Source organism: Spermophilus citellus, assembly GCF_964194105.1.
Source record: "Spermophilus citellus genome assembly, chromosome: 4".
NCBI classification, from domain to species: Eukaryota; Metazoa; Chordata; class Mammalia; order Rodentia; family Sciuridae; genus Spermophilus; species Spermophilus citellus.
The window spans coordinates 3,991,898-4,013,459 of record NC_138185.1 but is presented as its reverse complement, the minus strand read 5'-3'; the positions used below and the strand labels follow the sequence as shown (position 1 = coordinate 4,013,459).

The window sequence follows — 21,562 nt, the reverse complement described above, 5'->3', positions numbered from 1 at the left end:
AGGAGGTGGTGAGATTTGTGGTGAACTAGAGAGCTCATGCCTATTCAAATTACAGAAAATTATATGTGCCTTGGGCCAAACCGGCTTTCCCTTCTCAGCTTCCTGTTCTTGATGCAACCAGCCTCAGGATCCCATGACTTTGGATGCTGAGGGCTCACCTTTTTATCATGTTTCAGGAGCTACAAGAGTTCACTGATGTGGTACCACACTCTCAGGACTGGACCAAACTTTAAAGGTTATCTAGTCCAGTACAAAACTTCCCTGGAGGTTGCAGTCATTCAGCCTTGTTTAGGCCCTGGTAAAGAAAGCAAAGCGGGGAGAAGGAAATGGACAGCTAGAAGTCAGAGAATGAGGACCAGGCCATACTAGCCACACTAGCTTTTTCCATCCTTAAAAAAACAAAACAACAGATGGGAGGAGAGGAAGTAAGAAAGAAAAAAGGTGAAATCGTGTACGTCACTAGCTCTTGCATAAATGAATATAAAACTCAAATCTTGATCAAATACCATGAATTCAAGCACCATTCTCATATAAGTGCTGAAATTCATAGTACCATTGTTAAACATGCCTTCAGCAATAAACTTCTAGGCACCTGTTACTCTCATTAACTAGGCTGGTCCCAGGAAAGAATGGCCACAGATAATGTGACAGATTGTATATGTTATTTTTATTGCAAGATCTTAATTCATCTCAGGAACTGTTTTAAATTAATCCTAGAATGGTTGTAGTTTATAATTACAGCCTCAGCAGCACTTCTAAAAGTGGAAAACCTCTACTTGAGTCTGGAATGGAACGTTTCTTCCCAAAGTGTGAAAATAACCTTCTGCTTGGTCCTGCCATATCTGGGAATCAGTGCACTTAGGAGGGGAAAGCAAATTTCCTGACTTTATTTCATTTTAAACACTAATCCCTTAAGATGTTTTAAACTCTAATTAGCTACATCCACTTCTGAAGGTTACAAAATCTTGTAATCGTTTTTAATCATGATTTTCCCAAAGAGTAAACTGAAGTGAGCGGTGGGTCTAAAGAGTGGATTTGAGTTTGCTCTTCCTCCAGCAGCTGGCCACCTTCATATCCATGGTTATATGAAAGAGGAATTAAGCTCTGCAAACAGGAATACTCAGGGCAGTGATGGCTCCCAGATAGCCCCATATCTGTCTCTCACACACACACACTTAACAACCGTACCACAGGATTAAAACTACTTTGAAAAAAAAAAAAAAAGAATACAAATGAGGGCACTGTCCAGGTCTTATAGCTTCCAAGGGCAAGAACAGAGGAGAAATAATCTGGTGAGAGAAAAGACAAGGGTCTGTCAATGACTCGATTAATATGCTTGATGCTTGAACCCTAGGAACAAAAAAGTCACAACAGAATTCAGTTCATCTTAAGTATTAAATTAGTGCTCCAAACCATACGTGAGCTAAGAAGTGGGAGCTGTCATGGCAGGGCCTCAACAAAATGTGAAGTAAGTGCTGGGGCTTCTTCCTACCTCCCTTCTTTTGGGTGGCCTACCTAATTATCTTTTTTTAACTCTTCCTTTTCTGGTAGTTCATTCATCCCTCCCACCTTACGTTTTGACATGTACACAAAATTTATTGAATGGTCATTCCGTTAGGCACTCTGCTAAGTACTTCAAATGTATTTTAAGCCAGATGCAGTCATGTGTGCCTACAGTCACTGCACTTGGGAGGCTGAGGCAGGAGGACCACTTGAGGAGTTGAGACTAGCCTGAGAACAGCAAGACCCTGTCTCATAAATAGGTAGGTAGGTAGAAATTTTACAATTTTTTTATCTTCTCAATAATCCTGAGGTAAATATGGTCAGTATATTCATTTTAAATTAAGCAACTTGCCTAGAATTTTAGATTGCGTAATAGTGAAGGCACGACTGACCAGGTCTATCTGGCTCTTGGTCACTTACCCTGCCTCCTATGTTCATTTTAATCTTCTGAGTGTCCAAAGTACTTCTTGCATTTTAAAAGGACAGGGGAAAAGCCTTATTAACACCAAGCAACCTTTACCTGCTTTCTACAGGGTCTGTCTTTCAGGTTCTTGCAGCCCCTGTGATAGATAGGCAGTAGTTCCATTTTAAAGACTAACAAAGAACCAGAAGGTTTGAAGGCTCTTTTTAAACTCATCTTTAGCAGATGAAGACATCCAGCCCTAGAAAGGGCAGCTGGCCTGATTAAGGTTACAAGGCTATCAGAAGCTAGGCCTGATTCCTGATATCACTACTCCCTTTTAACTACAGGTGAGCCATCACTTGGAAAGGAGCCCATATACTAGTAATAAACCAGAAATGCAGGCACTTGCTAAATGTTTAATATGCTTTATCCAGCTTCAATCTGAAGTTCTAATCAATGTTTTCTACTTAAGAAGGGAGAGAAAACTTAAATTCCACATCTGTCAAATTTATAGTCCAAATAACATTCCTATAAACATAGATGAGTAAATTTTACATAAGAAAATTGAGAAGGATTTGGAAGTGCATTTTGGGCTCAAATGACCATCGGATAACACATTCTGAGCACCTGTGTGCTGTGGCTATGAGCTAAGTGCTGGACAGACTAGAGGAAGAAAAGCAGCAGCATCTGAATTAGATACACACTCACCACCAGCACATATGGCATAATACTTCTTAGGCAAACAAATATATTATTCTAAGATGATTAAGGGACTTCATATAAAAAATGAATTTAAAGCTTAACTCCATCACTCTGGAGAGACATCATCTAGTGTCTCCAAGCCTCACTGCCAAAATGAATGGGATAAGAGCTATCATGCATCTTACATGAGAAGATGAGTGTGAGAAGCAAATGGGACAAAATATTCATAGGGGGGCTGGGGATGTGGCTCAAGCGGTAGCGCGCTCGTCTGGCATGCGTGCGGCCCAGGTTCGATCCTCAGCACCACATACCAACAAAGATGTTGTGTCTGCCGAGAACTAGAAATAAATATTGGAAATTCTCCCTCTCTCTCTCTCCCCCCTCTCTCTCTCTCTCTCCTCCCTCTCTCTCTCTCTCTCTCTCTCTCTCTCTCTCCTCTCTCACTCTCTCTTTAAAAAAAAAAAATATTCATAGGGACCTACACATAATAAGCTCTCAACTAGGTGTCCCTACCAATAAAACAAAATGAGACAAGAAAATGAGCAAACTAGAGAAAAATTATTTTAAAAAATAATATCTATTACTGCTGTTAAAAAAACAAATTAGCAGAAAAGTTCATACTGATTAGACAATAAATAACTGGGAATAAGAAGAAAAATTCAGGAACAAATGCCTGAATTAGACCAATTGGCACAATGGGACAGATATCAGGAAAAAATGTATCAAATGTTTGCTAAAGCATTAAGACTTAGCTACAATAGACGTCTTTGTTTTTTTGTTTTCACAGAGATTATGTTTGGTCAAAACCAAAACTGTTCTTAAAATAATAATGCTTTTTGGTTAGCATGACATTTTCTGACAACATAATTATTACAAAACCTATAGTTACAAAGTATGGTAAAAAAGAAGGTAAAAATAAATGGTCCCAACATGGGAATTTGTTACCTAAACAATAAAATGCAAAGCTTGTCAATATGCGCTGTGTTCTGAATAAGCATGGAAAAAAACATTTAGAATCAATGATAAATATTCCTCTCAATGTCATAAAATTCTCAGTAGGACAAAATAAACCTACAATCATTCTCCTTGGTTACTCCAAATCTCATCATACATCATTTTACAAATGATTCTTTTTCCTGGCTTATAACACTAATTAAATACCTACTCTGTGCTCAGTGTTGTTTGTTGTTGCTTTCACGTAAGAAGAAAAAAGAGTTAACAGAGATGTGACTTGAGAATCTGGGCTCTAGAATTGATTCTGGCACTAAGTAAGGAAGTTGTCTTTTAAAAATGTCAAACTATAAGGGCTGTGGCTCAGTGGTAGCACACTTGCCTGGCATGTGTGAGGCACTGAGTTCAATTCTCAGCACTGCATACAAATAAATAAAGGTCTATCAACAACTAAAAAAATATTAAAAAAATAAAAATGTCAAATATAAAAAAAGATAGGAAACTGTCTCATTTCCTCACAAGTGCTAAGAGCCACAGCCAAGTAATATGATGCATGGCACTTTTGGTTGAAAGGTGACCGCCAGCTAGCCATTGAGATGATATGATTATGTTAAGATTTGCATTCATATGGATATTGGACTCCTGCTGTTCACCTTGGCCTGCTACGGGACTCCTGGAGAGTTCCCATTAGTTGGGGAAGTACAGTAGGAGGGAATTCCGGGGGAGGAACTTGTTCTGGGGTTCCGGGAGGCCACCTCGTGTGTGGACCAGCTTCTTCCTGGAGGTGTACGGGGTATTGGCGGCAGTTTCAAAAATAAAGTTTGTTCCTGCTTGAGTGGCTCATGATTTTGTGCCCAGCCAGACTTCCGGCACACAAGAACACTGTAAACACCACCAAATAAAATAACATGATATGAATGTACCACTTTAACTGTATTAAATGCTCTGTCTTAAGTGATGATACATTATTACTAACATCAGCAAATGGAAACATTCCAGAAGAATGGACATACCAGGTCCTTTGACCTTCCCCTGTCTCTGAATATTTGTCATCAAAGAGCTAATGAATATATAAAGAACTCAAAAAACTTAAAACCAAAAAAAAAAAAAAAATCTAATCAATAAATGGGCTAAGGAGCTGAACAGCTGAACAGTCACTTCTCAGAAGAAGGTATACATTTGATCAACAAATATATTTAAAAAAATATACAACATCTCTAGTAATTAGAGAAATGCAAATCCAAACTAAGATTTCATCTTATGCCCATCAGAATGGCAGTTATCAAGAACACAGACAATAATAAATGTTGGAGAGGATGTGGGAGAAAAGGCACACTCATGCATTGCTGGTGGGACTGAAAATTGGTGCAACCGATATGGAAAGCAGTATGGAGATTCCTTAGAAAACTTGGAATAGAACCACCATTTGACCCAGTTATCCCACTCCTCAGTCTATACCCAAAGGACTTAAAATCAGCATACTACCGTGACGAAGCTACACAATATTTATAGCAGCTCAATTCAAAATAGCTAAACTGTGGAAGCAACCTAGATGCTCTTCAATAGATGAATGGATAAAGAAACTGTGGTACACATACACAATGTAATATTACTCAGCATTAAAATAGAATAAAATTATGATATTTTCAGGTAAATGGATGGAGTTGGAGAATACCATGCTAAGTGAAGTAAGCCAATCCCCAAAACCCCAAAGGCTGAATGTTCTCTCTGATAAGTGGATGCTGATCCATAATGGGGGCAACATGGGAAAAATGGAGGAATTATGATGGGGCAAAGGGGAGGAGAGGTGATGAGGGGGCAAGGTGGTAGGAAAGATGGTGGAATGAGATAGACATCATTATTTTAGGTACATGTATGACTATGCATATGGTGAGATGCTGCTATATCATGTACAACCATAGAAATGTAAAGATGTGCTGCAACTGTGTACAATGAAACAAAATGCATTCTGCTATCATATATAACTAATTAAAATAAAAAGGGCTAATGATACTTTTTTTTCTACAAAGGTTAAATACAATGTGAAATAATAAGTAACAGAATTCTACCAGAATTCTGAAAGAAAAGTTGGTTTAAATAACCCAACCTAAATTTCATTTAATCCTTTCTCCAACCCTGTGGGAAAAGTAGGACAAGTGGTATTATGTTTGATTTTTACAGACCAGAAACCTGAAACTCAAAGAGGAGAGCCACTCACCTAAGGTCCCAGCTAGGGCTGAGGCCATTCTCCCCTCTTCTGATGTACTGTGATGTCCATTCTACTGGTCTGTGTCACAAGGTGCCTCTATTTTCAAGGAACTCGCATCACACAATGTCAAACTTGTATGCTGGTGAATTAATTCCATTACCCATTTTACCTAGCCACAACCTCTATCTGGCATAAGGATACGCCACACAGAAGACTGCACACACTAGAAGCAAAAGGGTGGCATCTACTGGCAAAAGTGTGTTATTGCAATTGGAGGTCTGGCTTACAACACCAAGAGAGCTTGGTGGTTTGAAAAGCATGTGAGGTGGGTAAAGAAAAACTTGATTTTTCTATTTCTATAAGGAATGTCATTGGGATTTTTTAAAAAATATTTTTTAGTTGTAGTCAGACACAATACCTTTCTTTTTATTTATTTATTTTTATATGGTGCTGAGGATCGAACCCAGGGCCTCGCACATGCTAGGCCAGTGCTCTACCACTGAGCCACAACCCCAGCCCTGTCATTGGGATTGTGATTGGAATTTCATTAAATCTGTATAGTGCTTTTGGTAGTATGGTCATTTTGACAATATTAATTCTGCCTATCCAAGAACAAGGGAGAACTTTCCATCTTCTAAGGTCTTCTTTCTTTATTTAGTGTTCTATAGTTTTCATTGTAGAGGTCTTTCACATCTTTCATTAAGTTGATTCCCAAGTTGTTTTTTTTTTTTTTTTTTTTTTTTTGAGGTTATTGTAAATGGGGTAGTTTTCCTAGTTTCTCTTTCAGAGGATTTGTCACTGATGTACAGAAATGCCTTTGCTTTATGGGTGTTGATTTTATATTCTGCTACTTTGCTGAATTCATTTCATCTGGAAAAACAAGAAACCCAGAATAGACAAAGCAATCCTTACCAAGGAGAGTGAAGCAGGTGGCATCACTATACCAGACCTTAAACTGTACTACAGAGAAATAGTAACAAAAACAGCATGGTATTGGCACCAAAATAGACATGTAGATCAATGGTACATAGAGGACACAGAGAAATCCACATAAATACATTTATCTCATACTACACAAAGGCATCAAAAACATATTGGAGAAAAGATAGCTTCTTCAATAAATGATGCTGGTAAAACTGGAAATCCATATACAGCAAAATGAAATTAAATCCCTCTCTCTCACCGTGCACAAAACTCAACTCAAAGTGGATCAAGGACCAAGGAATTAAACCAGAGACCCTACGTGTAATAGATGAAAAAGTAGGCCCAAATCTTCATCATGTTGGATTAGGCCCCAACTTCCTTAATAAGACTCCTGTAGTGCAAGAAATAAAACCAAGAATCAATAAATGGGATGGATTCAAACTGAAAAGCTTCTTCTCAGCAAAAGAAACACCTCAGTCAGGTGAATAGAGAGCCTACAGAATGGGATCAAATTTTTACCACATGCACATCAGATAGAGCACTCATCTCTAGGATATATAAAGAACTCAAAAAACTTAACACCAGGGCTGGGGTTGTGGCTCAGACGAAGAGCACTCACCTGGTATGTGTGAGGCACTGGGTTCAATCCTCAGCACCACATAAAGATACGAAAAAAAATGTATTGTGTCCACCTTCAACTAAAAAATAAATATTAAAAAAAACTTAACACCAAAAAAACCCTAAATAACCCCATCAACAAATGGGCCAAGGAACTGAACAGACACTTCTCAGAAAACGATATACAATCATCAAATATATGAAAAAATGTTCAACATCTCTAGCAATTAAAGAAATAGAGAAATGTAAATTAAAAAAATACTATTCTAAGATTTCATTTCACTCCAGTCAGAATGGCAGCTATTAAGAACAGGGCTGGGGTTGTGGCTCAGTGGTAGAGTGCTCACCTAGCAATGCATGAGGTACTGGGTTCAATCCTCAGCACCACATAAATGTAAAATAAAGATATTGTGTCCATATAAAACTTAATAATATTTTTTTAAAAAAAGAATACAAACAACAGTAAATGTTGGCGAGTATATGGGGAAAAGGCACACTCATACATTGCTGGTAGGACTGAAAATTGGTGCAACCAATGTGGAAAGCAGTATGAAGATTCCTTAGAAAACTAGGAATGGAACCACCATTTGACCCAGCTATCTCACTATTCGGTCTATTTCCAAAGGACTTAAAATCAGCATACTACAGTGACACAGCCACATCAATGTTTATAGCAGCATAATTCACAATAGCTAAATTGTGGAACCAACCTAGATGCCCTTCAGTAGATGGATAAAAAAACTGTGGTATACATATACAATGGAATATTACTCAGCATTAAAATAGAATAAAATTATGACATTTGCAGGTAAATGGATGGGGTTGGAGAATATCAAGCTAAGTGAAGTAAGCCAATCCCCCCAAACCGAATGTCTTCTGATATAAGAATGCTGATTCATAACAGGATTGGGCGTGGGGGGTCATGGGAGGAATGGAGGAACTTTAGATAGGGCAAAGGGGATGAAGGGGAAGGGAGGGATTATGTGGGTAGGAAAGATGGTGAAATGAGATGGACATCATTACCCTAGGTACATATACAAAGACACAAATGGTGTGACTCTACTTTGTTTACAATCAGAGACATGAAAATTGTGCTCTATATGTGTACTGTGAATTGAAATGTGTTTTGCTATCATACAAATTAGAATAAATAAATTTAAAATTAAAAAATAAATAAAATAACATTTAAAATTTTAAAAAAGAAAGAAAAATTGTTGAGTAGAGATGAAAGAGGAAGGGAGGGTGAGAGGAAGACATTAGAAAGTTATTAAAATAATACTAATGTCTACTTTGGAATTCAATTCTCAACTAGCAATGGTTTTTAATTCTTTTGTTTTTTAAGCAGTTTTTTAATCAGTCCCTTTGGGAGTTAAGTTTTCTTTAGAAATGTTCTCTCTCTGATGTTATAATGGAAGTCAATGGAAGACCCCTGGGGAAAAGGTTTAGGTAACTGAAACTTGTTCCATGGACAATGTTTTGGGAAAGGAAAAGAAAGTGAGGGGGAAAGCTGGCATTTATGAAGTGCCTATTATGGTGGAGGGATTTTTTATGCATTACCCTTTAACTCTCAAACTAACACAAAATCTATCCTGTAGTTCTAGTGTTATACCCCTTTTTACAGATGAAAATGAAGCTTAGAAGAAAGAAACTGGCTTAAAGCTATTCAGAAAATAGTAAAGTCAGGATGCGAACCCTAAAAGCTTGCCTCTACTGATCTTAAGGATCAGTCCTACTCCTTTATAACAAAGAGCAGTCACTTTGATACACCTAATGTACTTCCAAACAAAGAGACCCAACCACAGTTTATAGAACCTTCTATAGAAACCTGAAATCTAAAATTTTCAGTCAAAAAACTTGGATGTACAGCACAACCAATACCCTGAGTTGTGTCTCTCAGTGGCAGCACAATGAAGCACCAACAATCAGCCTTTCCCCTACAGCTCAACCTCCCGAAATTCTGTGTTCCTTAGCCTGTTAGTTTGAAGTCTCAAATTGATATGAAGAAAGGAAAAGAAACCTGCTTTCCATTCAAGGATGATCAGGGCTTGGAGTGAACTTGTTGAAGACAAAAGATATCCAATTGTGTTGTATTTCGTTTGACTGGTGGAGCATCAGGATCTTTGTCAAGTGAAGTGGTTATGTTGGGAGAGGGATATGATACAAGCGACACATCTTAGATATGAAAAAAAAAAAAAAGCTCCACATCATGTTTTTCTTTCAGGGGCCCTGGGGGACTTAGGCAAATACTACTTTCAGAGTTCTAAGAGACTCTTTCTTTGGATAGAGATGAGAAAATTGACATAAATCTTCATCCTTGTCTTCTTCTTTTTTAAAAATGTATTACAATTCTTATTACACATACAGAGCACAATTTTTCATTTCTTTGTATAAAGTATGTTCACATCAATTCATGTCTTTATACATGTACTTTTTTGCATTACAATTCTTATTACACATATATACCACAACTTTTCATATCTCTGTATATACAGTATGTTGACACCCAATTCGTGTCTTCATACATGTACTTTGGATAATGATGTCCATCACATTCCACCATCCTTGCTAATCCCCTGCCTCCTTCATCCTTGTCTTCTCAACATTTCATGTCCCAGGATAATAGATTAGTGTACTATCAAGAGCTCATGCCAGAAAAAAAAATTGGGAGGTGAAGCTGAGTAGAAAGACTAACAATATTTTTGACAGCTCAGAAGAAGAAGAGTAAAAAAATAGGTGAATGAGGTCATCATTCAAAGGCATGGCTGTGGGTCCAGCAGTAAGAAAAACAATTTACATTCATCTCAGCTGAAAATCTGAAGTTTCTTTTCTAGATTAATAGCAAATTTACTTTTAAAAACATCTTTCAGCCAAATGCAGTGGTACAAGCCTATAATCCCAGAAGCTCAGAAGGCTGAGGCAGGAAAATCTTGAGTTCAAACCCAGCCTCAGCAACTTAGTGAGAGTCCTGAGCAACTTGGCAAGACCCTGTCTCAAGATAAAATATAAAAAGGGCTAGGGATGTGGCTCAGTGGTTAAGTGCCCTAGATTCAATCCCCCAGTATGAAAAAAAAAAATCAACTTTTGAAACCTTCTCAACAAACAACAAGTAATACTGAATTTATAGTTGTTTTCCCTTTTCTTTTCTGACTTCAAATTATAGCATAATTAAAGTAACTGAACCAAATCTGACCTTGGTTGAAATGAGATTCAAACTTTAAAACCGTCAGATTCTGTTTATAGCAATTAGGAATCTAGGCCTACAGGACCCCTTCCCTTGCTAATACTAATTTGCATTCTAATAACGGGGCAGGCTAACAAACAATGTTTGCCACAAGACTGACTTCACTTTCCTGTGACCGTAGCACTATGATTAAATTAGTCTTAGAGACTAGTTAGTTTATATAAACAGCACCAGACTGTGGCAGAGACAGATCTCTGAATAAATCTATGCCTTGCTTTTTAAAAAAGCTAAACAGGCTTAAAATATTTAACTAACTTCTCAATACTGAAAAGCTGAAACTATGATCTTTAAGAATCAAAGGTAAGGGGGAATAGCAAGGACAGTGGAAGGAGACAGTCATCATTATACAAAATTCATGTATGAAGATGTGAATTTGGTGTCAACATACCTTATATACAAACAGAGATTTGATAAATTGTGGTATAAAGGTGTATTAAGAATCAGAATGCAAAAAAAATATGAATGTAATGCACTCCACTATTGTCATGTGTGTAAGAAATAATAAAAAAATCAAAGCTAAGACTTATAAAAAGTATCATAAGGCTTATGAAACAATTAACTTTAAAACCACTGTGAATAACCTAAGCATGTATCAGCAGAGAACTGGCTGAATAAACTGCAGTATATTCTCCCAACAGAATGCAAAGATAGGAAAAAAAAAAAAAAAAGGAATGTCAACTATTTCTACATACTGCTATGGAGTGATTTTTAAAGATATAAAGTTAAGTAAAAACAAAGAGAAAAGTATGTATACTATACTACTGTTATCTTAGAACATGAGTACAAATATGTGTATGTGTGTGTATGTGTATACACATCTTCAAAACATAACAAAAAAGTGAAAATGGTATAGGAAATAAGGACATATGCTAAATCTGAATAACTCTGTTTTGTGGATTTGCCTTTGAAACCATATAATTTATATAATCATAAGGTAAAACAATAAGAAAAGCAAAATAAAATAACCAGTCTATCTACATATTGAGTATATGCACAACCACAGAGAACTATTCCAAGTGGCTTCAACATACAATAATTTGATTATACTTCTGGGATATGCCCTAAGGACAAAGGGAGCTGTAACACAATTGTGTTCAGTAATTGCTGGTGGAAGTACTGGTACTGTTATTCCGAGGCTGACATGCTTATTATGGAATGTAAAGCAAACATTGGCACTACTGAGGGGAAGGAATACAAATATTGGATCAAAGTGGTTAATACTACATCTGCAGTATTCAATATGAACTGCAATTAGTATAAGAATTCATGAATTTGAAATAAACATATACCCTGGTTTTGTCCATTGAAAAGACCTAGAAAAAAAATGATTTAACTGCAATGAGCACACCTTATAGTAGACTGTGTTTTCTGACTATCATTCCCACCAAAGGGAACAAGAGTTCCTTTGAAAAATGGCTGTTTCCAGCTTTGGTGCAGGAAATGGACAAGATGAATCTGGAATATTTCATCACATGAGAAAGCAAGAAAGTGCTTGAAAATTACTCTGAAATATAAAAATCAAACCTCAATAAATCAGGTTAAAAAAACTTGTAGGATGAAATCAAGATGGGACAACTTGAAAATTTTTTAAAAAACTCAAAGGACTAAAATACATCAAATATTTTTAAATCCATGAATTCATTAATGACACAAAAAATCATTGGTTTTCTTTGGAGAATGGTAGGAAACTCATTATTTTGAAAAATGGTAATAAAGAGGGGAAATCATTAGTACATACATGAGCTATATTGGAGTAGTTACTCAGTGGGTTATTGAAATGGATATAATGAACCAATACAAAAAACAGAAAGTAAAATAACAGGTCATATTGGCCCAGAGTGATGGTAGCAATGCATTATGAATGTAATTATTTAACACTCAGCTCTCTTAACCTATTCATTTCTTTAGATCTTCATACGCACAGAGCTCAATCACTTATGCTCTGAAATATTAAGCAATGCAAAAATCCTTCTAATCAGTTCAACCTGTGTCCCACAGACCTTCTGTGATAAAGAAAAGTGATATAGTTTTTGGGAGAGCGGTGAAAAGCATAATGGCTGCAATATGGTAACAGGTGTAGAAAACCAAGATGGAAGAAAGATTAGTAAAGTATGCATTGTTTTGCAATATTGATCATAATGATAAATTAGGTCATATGCCATTTTAAGGCAGATTATGTCAATGAATGTATGTGTATGTGTAAATGTGTGTAGCTCTACACTCATACCCACACACACACACACACACACACACATATATATAATTATATATGTTTTCAATTAGATATATGCATAATGTGTGTTTTTTCCTTTTCTTCCTTTGTCACTTCTTAGTGAAATTAACTCATTTGATGTTGTTTAAGATTACATTAACCATTTGACATCATATTTAATGTTGTCCTAATGGATTTTATTTATTTTTATCTACCATCTGACAGGATTAGAAAGAAAATCATTTTGTAGAAAAAAGAAAACATCAATTCTAAAACATATATTTTATATTTTAACTAGTTTATATGAACATGTCAGCACAATAATACTTGGAGGCACAAAATTAACTGATGTAAGCAATACACATATGTATGACAGGTAAAATATAACATAGTGCTCAATTTGTGATCTAAAGAGAACGAAAAGTGGCATAACCTGAAAACTTAGTGAAATTTTTTAATCCAAACCCCTAATCTAGTCCTACTAAATGGAAGTCTGCATTTTTATAAGATCCCATATAATTGTGTGAAAATTAATTTTTGAAAAACATCAGTATGAGACAATAGGTACCTGAAGTGATTATTGTAAATACAAGAAAGCACAAAACATTTATAGCTAACAAATTTAGCTGTTCAGGTCTAGGATTATAAAGATTTTGTAAGTTTTAATGCAAATTTCCAAATTGTATGTTGTAATCATTTCAAGAATAAATTTAAATGCTTTCTGCAACTCAAAAAAAAAAAAAAAGAGGGGAAATCAAGTATATAATCTGTCTTTTCTACATAAATTATACCTAACAGCATCTACAAAGTTAATGAAATGCTTAATTTCACAAGTATTTCAGTTGGTAAATGGAGAAGAAACCATCAAACGTCAACATCTTGTATCTTCTAACGAAATGGCATCAGTACCTTCAGTGGCTTTCAACAACAGCAATAAATGATGACCATATATCCAGATCCAGACATTAGGAACCTCCAGACTGAAGTACACATACAACCTATGAAATATCCTTGCCAAAAAAATTTACCATGAATCTGGTCAAGATTAACAATTCCAGAATTATGGCCAGTGGACCTATTAGAGATCCTGACACCCTCTTAAAGGAATAAGGTCAAACTATTTCCATTCTAAAACATTATTTGCCTTTTCTACTGTGTTGAAACTTGCATCGATAGTGCAAAAGCAATGGTGGGGAGAACTGCTAGGTTCTTACTAGGTGCGGTAAGTAGTATACACCTGTAATCCTAGCTTCTTAGGAAGCTGAGACAGGAGGATTGATGTCATGGTCAGCCTTGGAAACTTGATGAGACCCTCTCTCAAAAAACAAAACAAAACAAAAGCTGGAGATGTAGCTCAGTGGTAGAGCACTCCTGGGTTCAATTCCCAATACTGCAAACAAAATTAAATAAAAACCTGATAGCTGTAGTATGAATCAAAAAAAGTGGCACCGCACAGTGTTAGCAGTTACTACATTCTTCAGGATCACAGGCTACAATTAAAAAACAAAAACGCCAATTCCATCAAGCTCATCCTTTGATGAAGTACTAATAAGTAATAATTTATTAAAGCTCATGTCTTTTTTAACAGTATCCATGATGAAATGGAAAGTTTGCACAAAGAGTTTCTGTGGTAACTGAAATATGATGGTCATCTTGAGGCAAAGGACTTGTGCAACTGGGCTGTGAGCTCAACTAGCTGCTTTTCCATGAAATACCATTTTTACTTGAAAGAAATACTAACACACTTTGCTTTTTTAGACTTAGGTATCTGGCAAACATTTTCACAAAAATGGAAAAAGTAAGTATGCTACTTAAAAGGAAAATGGCTGCAAGTGTTTGTTGCCAATGATAAAAACTCAAACTTTCAAACAAAAATCAGAATTTTGGAAAGCTTGATTCCTGAAGAGATGGGTCATAAATCTGAGGATTTAAAAAAAAATTTTGTATAATGAAGTATGCCAATATTTGGAAGATCTGTATAACACAGTGGACCAATGGTTTTCAAATGAAGAAGGCACAATGTTATTAAATCATGTGTGAATAAATGTCCCATTCAAATTTAAGACAGGCCAATGAATTTTAATATGTAGTATATTAAAGTTTCAGATTCCACACTGCAACTGACCTTTAAGAAACCATTGACATGGCTTCCTGGCTGCCAAGCTGCACAGCCAGCCTACTGGTCCCTGCTGAGAAATGGCAGCACAGCACTAGAGCAGAGTGGCAGGGTGGAATCCAACATGTGGGTGTGGCAGTCCTGAGGCACTGCTAGCCAAGGTGCACCAAAATGTCACCCCTGGGTGGTCAGGCCTGGACAAGGTACGGATGCCTATTGTAGAAGCCCCCTGCACACATGCTGCCGCCCAGAACCAGCAAGGATAGACCATCCCATGACCTCAACCTCCTGCTTCCTGACCTGTGATGAGAAAAAAGAAGCAGGGCAGAGCTGAATGGCAATCGGGACTCAAGAGTTGATAGCATTAGTACATTTCCAAACCCTAATTAGCATAAGTGTGGACCCATAGCAGTGAACCAAATGCTCTATAAATCCCTAGACTAGTACACTTGGAGCAGAAATGCTTACTACAGGGCCTCTATTGCACTGCAAGTGTTCAGTTCCTGTTTCTATTCTTCAATAAATTCTACTCTTTCATTCATTCATTTTGGTCTGTGGATTTCATTCTTTGAATTCATAAGAACCCAGAAAGGTGAAATTGATTGTGAGCTGCTGAGGTCTGCTACAATACTTAAGGGTACAGCCCTCCATTAAGAGGTCCTCAAGCTGTGCGCGGTTGCATACGCCTGTAATCCCAGTGGCTCGGGAGGCTGAGGCAAGAGGATTGCAACTTCAAAGCCAGCTTCAGCAAAAGTGAGGCACTAAGTAACTCAGACTCTGTTTCTAAATAATATACAAAATTTAGGACTGAGAATGTGGCTCAGTGGTTGAGTGGCCCTGAGTTCAATCCTCATTACCAAAAAAAAAAAAAGAAAGTTCTCAGACACCTGGCGTTCTCAGACGCCTGCAACCTTATGCAGACCCCACCAGCCAGCAGAAACAGAGAAACTCCAGTCTCATCTGCAGAAGCATGGAATCAAGTTTCCTCTCAAAACTTCAGTTTTACCACCACCGTTGTATTTTGACATAGGGTCAAAGAAAAATATCCACAATTATCTGAAAAGGCTGTTAAAATATGTCTCCTTTTTCCAACTACACATCTTTGCCAGGATAGGCTTTCTTCATATACTTCAACCAAAATAATATATTAAGACAGATTGAACACAAAAACAGGTGTGATAATCTACTATCACCTATTTAAGCCATATTTACAGCTTAAGAAATGTAAACAGTATCATTCTTATTTTTTGTTTTTTGGGGGAATATATGTTCATAAATTTTTTATATTAATGAATGAGTTTATTAAGTGAATTATAATAGATTATTTTAAAATTCTCAGTTAATTTCTAATTCAGTAAATATCAATAGATATAACCCATATAAATAAAAGCTTTTGGAGGAACCAGGGCCTCCTGCATGGTAGGCAAGCGCCTTATTACTGAGCCATACCCACTGGCCCCCAATAATGTTGATAAGTGCAAAGGGATCCTGAGAGCTCCTGGTCTAGATTAAACTACCAAGTTACAAGAAATTCATAGAACACATTAAACAGTACAACTCAGATGCTATCAGCAATATCCAAAAGGTTGGGAAATCATATGAAACAACTAGTTTCTTCAACAATCTCACAAAGTATGTGGGACTAGGGGCCTATGAATTAAAAGACTGTATACAGAGATATCAACCAAATGCAGTACAGAGCTCTTATCTGGAGTCTATTTCACTGTATAAAAAAATTATAATGGGGAAAACTGAATAATGACAAGTATTTTGAAGCATGAAGAATCATTCTTTTTTTAGGTTTTTTTTTTTTTTTAGTTGTAGAAAGACACAATACCTTTATTTTATTTGTTTATTTTTATGTGGTGCTGAGAATTGGATCCAGTGCCTCACACGTGCCAGGCAAGCACTCTACCCCTGAGCCACAACCACAGCCCAAGAATCATTCTTTAAGGTATTGTAAAGAGGTCTTTAATATCTTAGAAATATACACGAAGATATTTAGAAATGATATACATTCACCTTTGATTTACTTCAAAACAATCAAGAGGTAAAAGTGGGGAATAGTAATCCCAGTGGCTCAGGAGGCTGAGGCAGGAGGATCACGAGTTCAAAGCCAGCCGCAGCTAGAGCAAAGTGCTAAGCAACTCAGTGAGACTCTCTCTCTAAATATTACAAAAAAGGGCTAGGGATTTGGTTCAGTGGTCAAGTGTCCCCGAGTTCAATCCCTGATAACAAAAAAAAGCAGGGGGGGACTGAGACCACTGGAAATTAACACTTAGTCAAAGAGGGGAATAGTGGAGGTGAAGGATTATATAAAACAAGAACAGTTATAAAAGTTGATGATGAATCCCAGTGGCTTGGGAGGCTAAGGCAGGAGGATTATAAGTTCAAAGCCAGACTCAGCAATGGCGAGGCACTAAGCAACTTAGTGAGACCCTGTTTCTAAATAAAATACAAAATAAGACTGGGAATATGGCTCAGTGGTTGAGAGCCCCTGAGTTCAATCCCCAGTAACAACAACAACAAAAAAAAGTTGATGATGCATGTTGCTGAGTGATTGGAACTTCATTAGGTTTTATCTTAAAATGGAAGTTGGGGTATTCAAGGATGTACACTAATTTTTAAAATTCATTTGGCAAAAATGGACAATAAATTCATAGATAATGTTTTAGAAAAGTTTCCTATGTCATTATAAAACAGAAGATAAAATTTCAAGTTGTAGATAATTGGTTCCCAGAAAACATGAAGACATACTTTTGGGATTGTTAATTTAAACAGGAAAATAAAGGCATATCTGCTACAGTAGAAGTAATTCTCAACTCCTAGCAAATGTCTAAAGCATATAATCAAAAGCAAAAAAAACTAGACCTAATAAAGAATGAATAAGTGACCCTGCTCGAACAATTTAGTAAAACTTCTTAATAAAAACCCAAAGATGCCTCCCTTGGCCTCCACCATGAAGAGTGGCAATGGCACCAGCTTGTGGAAAGCAAATTTTAATACAGTTAAGGAAACCACGGACAAGCTGCTTGAGATTTCAAGAATTTTGAATATTGGCTTAGACAGGTAAACATGTCTGTGTTTCACTTTGTGAACAAGGAATTAACAAGGAAGCTTGATCATTGGTTATCAAGGAAATATGTAAGGCTATTGAAGCACTAAAGGCTGCTGATAATATGACAAGCTGACCTTCTGCAGAAATCCTGATGAGATATGTCAAGCTCCTTGGGAGGATCGAAAGACTGCACATGAATGTAGTGAAATTACTGCATGCAGCAGTGTAGAAAATTTTTCTTTTTTAAAAGAATTACAAAACCGTAGCTTTGTAAATTAGCGCAAAGGGGCTTACAGAGAAACCATCAAGTATCTGCATACCATCTTATTCATCTTCTTTTAAATGGCCTATTTTGGTTCTGCTATGTTTGTATTTATGTATTCCTTATCTATAGCTCTGGTAGTTTTAATTTTCCAAGCCATCTGTCCATCAGATGTGCACATATGCTATGCCTGTTTGAAGTACAGTGGAACCCATCAGTAATGATGTGTAGTAGTTCTGACTTCTTGACATTTCCATTATATACTTTAAATTGTTTGTAGATTTATATTGTATTAGGTTGAAAGTGGACAGAATTTTAGCCACCATTTGTGAATTTGTATTTAGATTCCTTATGTATGCCAGAATCTTGGTGGGGTTTCTTGTGTGTGTGTGTGTGTGGATGGTGCTGGGGATTAGAACCCAGGGCCTTGTGCATGCAAGGCAAGCACTCTACCAACTGAGCTATATCCCCAGCCCTTGGTGTTTTTTGTTTGTTTGTTTGTTTTAAGTAGAAAATCATTTCTAGTCTTTAACAAAGAATATTAGTTTTTTTAAACATTTTTTGCACTAGGTGTTAGTGGTATATTCCTGTAATCCCAGAGAATCCAAAGGTTGAGGCAGGAGGATCACAAGTTCAAAGCCAGCCTCAGCAACTAGCAAGGTCTTAAGCAACTTAGTGAGACCCTGTGTAAAAATAAAAATAAAAGGGTCGGGAGATGTGGCTCAGTGGTTAAGCAAAAATTCAATTTCTGGCACCAAAACTAAAAAAATAACAACAAAAAAAAACCCCAACATTTTTTGGACAGTGAATAATGTGAACTAGATCATTGTTATATTGACTGAAAAATAAAACTTCTAGAAACTTAGATTTTTAAAAGTACCAACAGTGTTAGCTTAGTATTATTTATATTTTGAATCATTTATATCTAATGAGAATATTAGTTGAGAATATTTTCTAAGTTTTATATACTAAAGGCCTAAAAAATGTTTTAAAATGAAACATAGCCAACATGCAAAGTAACAGGAATGCTTACCTAACAAATATTGAGTATATATTTAATAAATAACTAGATAGGTAGTATATTTCAACAGATAAATAATATTTTCTGAATAAGGATTTCTAGTAATTAAATGGAAACTAATGAAATATACATCAGGAATCATAAATATGGCTTTTAAAAATCATTTTGTGTCATTATTTTTACCTTTAAAGTTTTAAATCATCAAAATGATAATTCAAAAATAAATTCTGGAAAATTTCAGATGTATTGGTTCTGTTCCTGTAATAGAATCTCAGTGGAATTTTTTTTGCAAGGCTTACTATGGATTTAATCTCATTTTTTTGTTTCTTAAATGTTAGATTTTGTTAGACATCATTTAAGTGATGATATAAGCATTCATTCTTGGGTAGTATTTTCTTGTTCAGACAAGCTGAAGTGGCTTTAATAGGATTCAGTAATATTTAGATCAGCACTTTCTCTGCTGTTTTTTAAAAATCTTGGCTTTTGACCATTTTGACTTTTTCAATTCATGGTATATCTACCAAATAAACTGAAAGATCTATTAATAGAATAAGCTGGTAGACAATAAGAATTTGTGATAAGCCACTTAAATGATACTAAACACTGCAACTACTGCATGCCATTCGTAAAATCAAAGAGTATGTTTTTTTTCAAATTCCATAATTCATATGTTATTCTAGGCCATAGAGTTCATAGTGTCATTTATGATTTTATAAATTAAGCTATTTATGTATGAAACAAAGTAGAAAATATACTGAGAAATTATGTTTACAGAGGACTTCTGAATGTGCCATATTTCTTAAATGTTTTTTGGCAGTAGTGGGGATTGAACCCAGGGGCCCTCCACTGAGTCACATCCCCAGCCCTGTTTATTTTTGAGACTGAGTCTAGTTATGTTGCCTAGGCTGACCTTGAAGTTGTGATCCTCTCCACCATGCGGCCAGCGCAATAGTTTCATTAATGAGGTTCTTGGCATAAAAGTTAGCTAGCGAGATCAAAATAAAACACACAGACTCAGTTACCTTTTTCTATGACCAGGTCCGAGACGGCTCCCCTCTCGAACCACCTGTAGGGCAGCGAGGATTACTCAGGGCTAGCAGGAGAGAGAGCGAGCGAGCAAGCCAGGGAGTAGCCTTTTATTGGGAAACAAGAAATTCAGGGGAGAATTCCATCCAATGAAGGTTGAGGGGGGCCGCACTCCAAGGTCAGTGGTCAGTCATACCCCCACACGGACGGGTTCTCTCATCAGGAGAGGGCCGGGAAAGCTCCCACACAGCCAGAACGCCTCAGACCCAAACTGGGAGTCGCCCAGTCACGTGTGAGAATGGCTCCCCACAATCCTCCTGGCGTTAAACATAAATTTTTAAATGTACATTAAAGTAATATTTAAGAAATTAAAAAAAGACTAGTTTTGATTTGCATTTCTCTAACTGCTAGCGATGATGAACATTTTTTCATATATCTGTTGACTGATTGTATATCATCTTCTGAGAAGTGTCTGTTCAGGTCCTTGGCCCATTTATTGATTGGGTTATTATTATTATTATTATTATTATTATTTTTGGTGTTTAGCTTTTTGAGTTCTTTATATACCCTAGAGATTAGTACTCTGCCTGATGTGTGAGGGGTAAAGATTTCTCCAGTCAGAATGGCAGCTATTATGAATACAAACAACAATAAGTGTTGGCGAAGTTGTGGGGGAAAAGTTACACTGATACATTGCAGGTGGGAATGCAAACTGGTGCAGCCAATATGGAAAGCAGTATGGAGATTTCTTGGAAAACTGGGAATGGAAGCACCATTTGACCCAGCTAAAACCCTCTCCTGGGTCTATACCCAAAGGACTTAAAAACAGCTTACTACAGGGGCACAGCCACATCAATGTTTATAGCAGCACAATTCACAACAGCTAAACCGTGAAACCAACCTAGATGCCCTTCAATAGATGAATGGATAAAAAAATGTGGCGTATATATACAATGGAATGTTACTCAGCAATAAAAGAGAATAAAATCATGCATTTGCAGGTAAATGGATGGCATTGGAGAAGATAATGTTAAGTGAAGGTAGCCAATTCCAAAAAAACAAATGCCGAATGTTTTCTCTGATATAAAGAGCCTGATTCATAGTGGGGTAGGGAGGGGAAGCATGGAAGGAACAGACAAACTCTAGATAGGGCAGAGGGGTGGGAGGGGAAGGGAGAGGGCATGGGGTTAGAAATGATGGTGGAATTTGATGAACATTATTATCCAAAGTACATGTATGAAGACAAGAATTGGTGTAAATATACTTTGTATACAACCAAAGATATGAAAAATAAGAATTGTAATGCATTCCACTGT

At 36.5% G+C, this 21,562-nt stretch overlaps 1 protein-coding gene across 3 annotated transcripts in view; it reads right to left on the bottom strand.

Annotated features, from left to right (window-relative positions):
• STK4 (serine/threonine kinase 4) overlaps positions 1–21,562 on the bottom strand; it is a 153,011-nt gene that overhangs the window by 69,029 nt on the left and 62,420 nt on the right. The window contains exon 11 of one of the 3 annotated variants that reach the window (XM_081290381.1): positions 6,507–6,638. The exons of the other annotated variants lie outside the window; for them this stretch is intronic. Coding sequence (XP_081146507.1) covers positions 6,630–6,638 — 9 coding nt within the window. The 3' untranslated portion in view covers positions 6,507–6,629. Of the gene's footprint in view, positions 1–6,506; positions 6,639–21,562 lie in introns of those variants that run through there. 3 annotated transcript variants of the gene reach the window in all.